Source organism: Haliaeetus leucocephalus, unplaced genomic scaffold, assembly GCF_000737465.1.
Source record: "Haliaeetus leucocephalus isolate CR32 unplaced genomic scaffold, Haliaeetus_leucocephalus-4.0 Scaffold395, whole genome shotgun sequence".
Taxonomy (NCBI): domain Eukaryota; kingdom Metazoa; phylum Chordata; class Aves; order Accipitriformes; family Accipitridae; genus Haliaeetus; species Haliaeetus leucocephalus.
Window position 1 is genome coordinate 5,727,697 of NW_010972831.1, and position 9,206 is coordinate 5,736,902.

General features: G+C 46.6%; 1 protein-coding gene across 1 annotated transcript; it reads left to right on the top strand.

The window, feature by feature from the left end:
* Positions 1-2,060: 2,060 nt before the first annotated feature.
* On the top strand, positions 2,061-4,826 carry LOC104835648 (pinopsin). The gene is made up of 5 exons (XM_010573752.1): positions 2,061-2,409; positions 2,990-3,172; positions 3,613-3,758; positions 3,971-4,210; positions 4,683-4,826. Exons 1-5 carry the CDS (start codon positions 2,061-2,063, stop codon positions 4,824-4,826), a joined length of 1,062 nt encoding a protein of 353 aa, XP_010572054.1.
* The last annotated feature ends 4,380 nt before the right edge of the window (positions 4,827-9,206 follow it).

Consider the following 9,206-nt stretch of genomic DNA (forward strand, 5'->3'; position numbering starts at 1 on the left):
TCTTCACATATTTTTAAAAATAAAGGCTCGGCATTCCTCCGTACCATTTTTACCCACTGACACGGTGCAGGAGCAGCAGCGGGCACAGGAGCTGGACCAGGCGAGCATCCCTGTCCGAAGCGCGTCAGGGCAGGGAGCCGCAGCGCCGAGGGCCCACGGTCGCCTTCCCGGTGGGTCGGTGGGTCGGTGCCACAGGGGCTGTGGCGGTGCCGGCGGTGCGGCAGCGGCCGCCCAGGCAGAGCCCGTCCCGGCGCACGCTGTTAATCCATCGGCTCCATTTAATCGGCTCAGGGGACCAGATCCCTGCGCATCCCCGGCTGCGGCTGCCCATGGGATGCACAGCTTGGGGGGGGTGTCTGTGTGTCTGTCTGTAGTTATTATAGTTACAGTTATAGCTGTGTGTCTGTCTGTCTAAATACATAGATAGCTTTATAAATAGATACATATATACGCATGCATAAGTACATAAATGCACTTTCTATAGTATATTTCCTATATAATTATTATGTGCATATAAATATTTTATATAATTTACATGTATGTGTATATAAAATATTTATATAGTCTGTAATGTATAATTTATTAATATATGTTATATATATACTGTATGTATATATGTAACTCTACAAGCATACAGATATGTATGTATAGCTGCACATTCACCTTTATAGTATCTACAAGATATTATAGTATATATAATATATATGAAACATATTATGGTATATACAATAAAAATTTGTTATACATATATGTATAATATATTTTTTAAAATCTATATAATATATGTATGCATGTATATATAAATACATGCACTTATATATTTATGCATGGCTATATAAAAATATACATTGTTACATAGACAGCCATATACATATGTATGTATAGTTATATATACACTATATAAAATATGTGATGTATATATAAATAGATATGTGAATGTGTATTATATAGCTACAGATATAGGTAGCTATTTTTAAAGGCACAAACATGAAAGCATGTATGTATACATGCACTCATAGTATATAATACGTAATTAAAATATATATTAATTACATATTACATAATAAATATTAAATATTTGTATCGGTATCTATTACTTTTTGCATAATTTAATATGCTTATATATGTGTATAACATCTTTTCATTTAATAGCTTATGTAAGTATTTACTATCTGTTATATATGTAGTATATAATGTATTATATGTTTATTATATATAGTTACAGGTAGCATGGTCTCTCACGCTCGTTCTTGCATGCTGTCTCCACATACATCCATGTATGAATGTGTATGTACAGATACAAATTAGTTCTTCTATATAGTATTATAAATATGTAATATATTTTAGATAGTTTACATTGTACGCATTATTAAAATATGCTGGTTAGTATATGCATATGTTTAATATATGTTTATCATGTATATTTACAACTGATGCAGCTCAACCAGACTGGGGCCAGCACGTAGCTCTCGGCAGTGGCCGCCGTGGCCTCTCCGCGTGGCCGGCGCGGATTTTCCTTTGCTCCTTTCCAGGGGCTCGCCCCTTCCCAGGCGAGGGGGGGCCGCTGCCCCCCCCAGCACCCTGCACCCCCCAGGGCTGGGGGCTCGTGGCGATCCCGGGGGGGGTCGGCTCCTGCGCTCCCAGCACAGGTCAATGGGATGGGAGCGCCCGCAGCCCCGACAACCCACGGCACGGGGAAAAACGGCCAGTCCCGGGTGCCGAGGCTGGGCAGGGGTCACGCTTACGGAGGAACACAGGTGGGAAGCACAAGGTAAAAAAAAAAAAAAAAAATCTATTTACTCAATTAAATGATGCACCGTTCGGTCATCGGATTTTTTTTTTTTTAAGTCACTCTTTATCCCCTCTGGAATAAAGAGCTGATTATAAAAAGAGGGGAGGGAGAACAAACCCTTCAGATGATTAAAAAAAAAAGCTTAAGGTATTTTAATGCAAAGCTCCTCTGGGGCGCGTCAGGCCCTCCTGCTTTATAAAGAAGCTTTGCTTTTGGGGAGGGTCACCTGCCTCAGCTGGCCCGGCACCGGTGCTCCAGAAGAAGCCCGATGTACTCCTCCAACAGCTCGCAGGACCCCCCAAATAACGGGACCCCGGGGCCTTTCGATGGCCCCCAGTGGCCCCACCAGGCCCCGCGGGGCATGTACCTGTCAGTGGCCGTGCTGATGGGCGTCGTTGTGGTCTCCGCCTCGGTTGTGAACGGCTTGGTCATCGTGGTTTCCATCAGGTACAAGAAGCTCCGGTCCCCGCTGAACTACATCCTGGTGAACCTGGCCGTGGCCGACCTGCTGGTGACACTCTGCGGCAGCTCCGTCAGCTTCTCCAACAACATCAACGGCTTCTTCGTCTTCGGCAAACAGATGTGCGAGCTGGAGGGCTTCATGGTCTCCCTGACAGGTAAGGGCACGAACCTTGAGACCCGTCTTGGGTTGGTGCTCTTGTGTTTAGCATTTGGGGAACGTTTCATCAGCTTGCCGCATCTCCGAAAGTCAATGCTTTTGTGCGTGATGTAAAACTCGTGTTCTTCTGCTATTCTTTAGCGCAGGGAAGGGTCAAGTAGATGGTTGGCTGTGCCAGGTCACCACATGTTCTGTCTTGGTCTTCAGAGGGCAGGAATGTCACTTTTGGGCACATTGGGAGTCCTCGCTCGGGATGCGCTTCGTGGGTGCTGGCTGCCGTGTCAGCACACGGATGGTTGTGGGTACATCAGAAACATGAAACTGCACAAAAGCTTTTGTCGACACTCCAGTGGAGAAACTGTGGCCATAACCACGATGCGTCACAGACACCCAATTGCCAACTTCATTTTTAAGGGCCAGATATCCTCACAGCTATCCCTGCCATAAGAAAAACGTCTGACTTCTTTTTACAATATTGACTTCAACAGCTCTTAATCTTCATCTGCTACGTCCCAGCATGGGCAGCAGAGCCACAGGAGAGCCTGTTCCTAAGACGTGAACTCTCCTTCTCCCCCCAGGTATCGTGGGGCTGTGGTCCCTGGCCATCCTGGCCTTCGAGCGGTACGTCGTGGTCTGCAGACCCCTGGGAGACTTTCGGTTCCAGCACCGGCACGCCGTCAGCGGCTGCGCCTTCACGTGGAGCTGGTCGCTGCTCTGGACGACCCCACCGCTCATGGGCTGGAGCAGCTACGTGCCCGAAGGTAGGGGAGATGTGCTTCAGACTCCACAGCGTCGTCTTCTGACATATCATTTTCAAGCGTGGGGTAGTTGGAGAGCGTCTATGCTGGTATTTAAAATGTTAACACCTCCTGCTTGGTCAGGCAATAATCCTCTCCCGGAGGTTGTTTTGCAGGAGTGCACGGCACGACACGCTGCAGCCAACCCAGCCCAAAAGCTGCTTATGTAGAGGCTTGGCATAATGCTGCACGCCACAAGAAATCACCCTCCTACACAGAGCAGTCGCCCAGCCCAAAACCACAGTGACTGATCTCCAGGTCCTTGGGGATGGAAAAGCGAGAGGTGCTCGGGCAGCATGGCGAAGAGGGGCAGCGCCGGTGCCTGCTCTTTCGGAGCCTCTTACTGAGCCCCTGTCCAAACCCATGATCGGTTTTAGGCTTGTTTTGAAACTTGTTTGTTCCAGGTCTGAGAACCTCTTGCGGGCCCAACTGGTACACCGGTGGCAGCAACAACAACAGCTACATCTTGGCCTTGTTTGTCACCTGCTTCGTGATGCCCCTCAGCCTGATTCTCTTCTCCTACACCAACCTGCTGATGACCCTGCGAGCGGTAAGTACGGCGGGTGCAGGCGAGTTAATGGTTTTCTGCTCCCAAAACCGCTGGCGAGGCACATCTCCGCTGGGATGAAGAGCCTCACGGCAGGTTTTTGTGACAGTCGATGGAGCTGACATCTCCTGGTGCTGATGTCAGGGCACCTAAGGGATGGAAATGCTGTTGGAATTTGTTAATAGGCATCGCTCTCTCTCCCAAACTCCCCGCAGGCTGCGGCGCAGCAGCAGGAATCGGACACGACGCAGCAGGCAGAGCGGGAGGTGACGCGCATGGTGATCGCGATGGTGATGGCCTTCCTCATCTGCTGGCTGCCCTACACCACGTTTGCCCTGGTGGTGGCCACCAACAACGACATCGCCATCCAGCCAGCTCTCGCGTCCCTGCCCTCCTACTTCTCCAAGACTGCCACCGTTTACAATCCAATCATCTACGTCTTCATGAACAAACAGGTGAGGGAGAAAGCCGCTAGCTAATGAAACCACAGCTTCACTGGGGCTTCTGGAGAACGACTTAGTGGCCTCATAAAATGTGGAGGAACCATCTATCCTATCTGGAAGCATAGATGCAGGCTCAATCCGGCAGTTGCTGTATAAGCAGAAAGGTTTTGGGGAGTAAAATGGAAAGGGAGGGAGCAGCCTCTGAGCCCGAATGAGAACTCGTTTTCGGCTTTCATGATTTTATGGGGTCAGGCAACTTAATTTTAGATCACAAACTGCTTATTGAACGCACAAAGCAAACAGAATGAAACTTTTATCGTCAATAAACTGCCAGGGTCTGCAAAGAGTTAGGCTGGGAATTAATGCAGCTCTCCCCCAAAATACAATGGGCTGCGGAGCGCCCACCCCGCAGCCTCTGCCTCCAAGTCTCGAGGCAGACACCAGCTCTCTTCCACAACACGTAACCTGCATTTTCCCTGCCCAGTTTCAGAGCTGCCTGCTGAAAATGGTCTGCTGCGGTCACCATCCCTGGAGGACGGGAAAAACCGCCCCGGCTGCCCCCGGCCCCCACGCAGCCATCGCTGCAGACGGGCTGCGGAATAAGGTGACACCATCTCACCCCGTCTAACTGGGGCCAGATCCTGCCTGCACCAACATCAGATTCGGGCTCAGCCTGTCCCACCCAGCCTCGTCCAACATGGGCTCAGAGAAGCTTCTCCCCATGCCCAGGAGATGGATGGCTCTCGGAGGTCGGAGAAGTTCCCCAGCAGCCCTCATGGTGCTCCCCAGAAAGACATGACGTTGTCTTCTTGTGGGAGAGGAGCCACCCCCTCGTAGGATAAACTGCAAACTTTTATTTCCCTCTCCTAAGAAAACACCCCTCCCTTCCAGCCCCTCACCTTCGGGAATCTGGAGTCTTTTAAGAACAAAGAAAAGAAGAGTAATTTTTCCTCAATGCCAAACACCCCGGAGTCAGGCTGAACACACTCGGCGGTGACCCCCCTCCACAGCGGTCCCTCCATAGACCAAGTCCTGTTTGCATCGCCCGATCTCGGTGTGAAGTTCGAGGTCACGCTGTGAAGCTGGCAAAAAAAATCCAGCAGGTATGTTTAAGTGCAGAGTGCATTAATAAACATTAATAAACACTGACAAGTTCACATGCATCTGTTTTACCAGCTGATAGAAGGTTTGACAGAAAACACTTTGCCTCCCGCTACTACAGCTGGCGCTGCTTCTCTTGTGGCAAGTGCCACATGTGCCATCATAATGGATAGCAAGAAAAAAACATAGCTCAAAGATACAGAAAGTTACGTATTTTATTTATATTTAAGGCAATAAGGAAAAGTCCACTGATTTGCCAGCAAGGGTGAACACCCAGGTTCTAACAGGCCCTGTGGACCCTGAGGACAAGGCAGAGCAGAGCCACGGCTGCCCCATCGGCCGAGACCTCAGCTGAAAGCAAAAGATGCCAAAGCCTGTAAGGAAAAAAAAAAAGACAAAAAACCCCTGTCCATCGGGTTCCATAGCTACACACCTGATCTTGAATCAAAAAACACAACGTTTACCTACACCAGCTGCAACTACACCTCTGGACTATGATGCAATTTATGTGATTTAGGAGCCTATGGACAAGGCTTCTAAGTGCAAGGTTTAGACAATACCGCAGACAGGAATCCCCCAAGATTCTGATCAAATTCCTCTCTCTTCAAAAATGCTATCGGCAGCTTGTCTGCCTCCATAGTTAATTGTCTTTCAAAATTTGATTCTGAACACTTAAACTGCTTTCAAAATGAGACTGATCCACAGTCACAAGATTTAAAGGTTCACTCTCCCCTCCCCAGTTTTGTTTCTATCATCGCCCATCGTCCACCAGGACGATCCCAAAACACGCCTCGCTCCTCTCCTCCTCCCACCGTCTTCCACCCCTTTTGCTGTTGCAGCGAAACCCCTGAAGGAGTTAGAGGGAAGCAATGCTAAAAGTTGTTCATCAGCACCTCACTAAATTGCCTCACTAGCATGCAGTCCACAACCTGACAATCAGCAGTCAGAAATGCAGTTTGGACTAGCACAGGTTGTGATGAGATTTGGGAGACTGAGGGTTTGGGTTTGTTTTTTTTCCCCTCTGAGATTCTCTGCTCCAAAACAAGAACAGAACAAAAATCCCCAAACCAAGACCAGTACGATGACAGGTACAAGGGAGCCAAAACTTGGCTGCTGAGAGAACAAACATTTGCTTTTCTTCTCGTCTTCACTCAAACGTACCGCAGGGCCCCACGAGCGCTTACCGAGACATTCAGCACCGACAGGCAGTGCCGCGTCCCCGGGGCTGGGGGACGAGGACGCCCGTCCTCACCCCATCCCCACGTCTCCACCTCTCTCCCACCGCTTGCTTTCCTACACGCAAAACAACTCACATGCTGGTGGCTCAGAGGAATTAGAACAGCTCAGCATCACTGTTTTAATTTAATTAATTGGCCTTTCATTCTCTGGGAAGCTGAAAAGCAGCATTAGATGGGCCCCCTCTGGTCTCCTCTGTTGTCTTTCGCTGGTCCTTGTTTAATTGTTCCTGTTAATTACAGCTTTTGCGCCCACGCTTTGTGTTATTTGGATGATTTACATGCATACTAAACTTAAATCTGGAGAAGTACAAGCAGCTGAAAAACTGGAATCTCTAACTACCATGTTCTAGCCTCGATAAGGAGAGCAGACAGGCTACAGGACTACTTGAAAGGCTCCCTACCAACAGAAATAAAAATTCTCCCCATTAAGATTAAAAAAAGATAGGGAAATCGTTCACAGTCTGCTCACCATTTGGTCTGACAGATAAAATAGAAAAAGAAATCCAAGCAGCTAAGAAGATTTCACATGTTGCAAACCAAGGTGATGTGTAATTACGTGCATGTAAAAATGCACGTGTTCTTGCTCCACTCCACCATACTGCTGCAGCCTTGCAAGTTTTAATTACTTTTTATTTAATTGAGCAAGTCTATGAAACATAACAAAACATTGCCCAAAGCGAGAGGGGAATGACCCTCGGCTACTTGTTAGTTACGAGTCACAAGCCACTTGGGACAGAATCACACAATAAATCTGCGATTTAATTTTTGCATGCATTTGTATGGTAATGTAGGATAATGACCCTCTGTTCCTTGCAACAGGCTGCAACGTAACACAACACCTTGCACAGCGCCAGGCCGATGTAAAGTAGGACCTTGTTCCAGCAGCTTGTATCAAGAATATAAAGTTCTTCTGCCGCAGCAAGAATACAGAACTCACACACGGGGAAAACTGGGCACCTACAGCAGATACAAGCCCAGGTTAGAAAATACTGAACTTTTGCCTGGACAGAACTGTGTAATGCACAAAAGTGAGCCCTGTTTGCCACGCACTGGCACCGCTGTTAACTTGAGGGCAGACTCAAACTGCAGCCTCCGTGCTGCTGGCACATCTGCTCTAGCTCTATCACTACCACGACAGGACTGAACGGATGAAAGATTTGTATTTTTTCTTGATCTCTCCTGAAGAAAGCAGCCCCAAGTCCGCTGGTTTGCAGCACCTTCCCTGGAGTAGCTCTATCAGCATCTAGTTGTGTACATAGTCTGATGATGGGAAACAAAGTTAATAACAAGTAAAGAGAAAACAAAAACAAAACAAAAAAGAACCCCAAAAAAGAACTACCAAAACCAGAAAAAGAACCACATGGCAGCACAATAACCTTGGAAACTTTTATTAAGTATTGTTAAACCAAATTAACTAACGGTTACAGATAGGCAGCATTTCCCTACATGAACAGGAACGAAAAAGCAACATGGGGTACAATCAGCTAAAATCCCAGTGTCTATTAAAAAGGGACAAGGACAATCTTCACACCTCCTGCACCTGAACAGTATTTATCACAAGAAAAGTTGAATATAAAGTTGCTGTGCACATCAAAATCCTGACCCAAAGCTCAATCATCCAGGGACTTTTTTTTTTTTTTTTGATGAGGCCTACCAAAAGTGTGGTTTAATTACACAACAGGTATCTTCATAATACTAACCAGATTTTCTCATAGTCTTGTCTAATGCTGGCAGGGAATGTATTGCTGCATTTGCAATCTCTGGAGAACACTGCCTTTTTCTCATTAGCTTTTTGCACAGCAATTAATCCCCTTAATCAGTCAAATCAGTTCAACGCTAGATCACAAAAGCACTAAGAAAAGAGAAAACAAGAAATTACCTTGTTAAATTTAATGAGCAAGGAAAAACATACACTACATGGGCTGTAACCGTGCTCCACACTCCAGCACGGAAAAATTTAAGTGCCTGAGCAGTAACAGCAGTCCACAGAACTACAATCATTTTGTCTGTAACACTGAAAGCTGCATAATGCAACAGAGCAAGAAATTCTTTTGCTTATGAAAGCATGCACACACAGAAAAAAACCCCCACCATGTAGCCAGCTTCATAAGGATGTTACATTCAGAAAACAGTTCAGTTCTGCAGTATTATTGATACTGCCTTTACATGCAATGATGGTGTAAAACCAGTACAAACTGTATTACAAAGTAGAGCATTAGATTTTCTTCTGTACTTGCTGCTGCAGTTAAAGGAAGTCTGAGCTTTAGAATTCTTTATGTGGCCAAGAAGGGTTGCAATTCACAGGCTGTATACTGTACAAGCAGCAGCAAGCAGGTGATATACTAGAATTTATTCGCCATCCATTTTAATCATGTAGGAGAGCTCTGATCCAAAACAATTACCCTGTAGGGGAAAAAAAAAAGTTACACGGTTGTTTTTTTTCTTACATCAAACCACAAGTTGAAGGGAATGGGATTTCATATTGCTCCTTTCACCTCCTTGACATGGAAAACAAGAATGTATCTCATGCAGCCAGAGAATACACAGATTTCTACCAAAAGCCCAATTTAATTCAAAGGGAGGCTCACGTGAATGGCAAAGATGAAGACTGCTGTTGCTGTAAGCAGGATTTCTGATCTTCAGGACGCGTGTCTAAAAAACATGTGAAT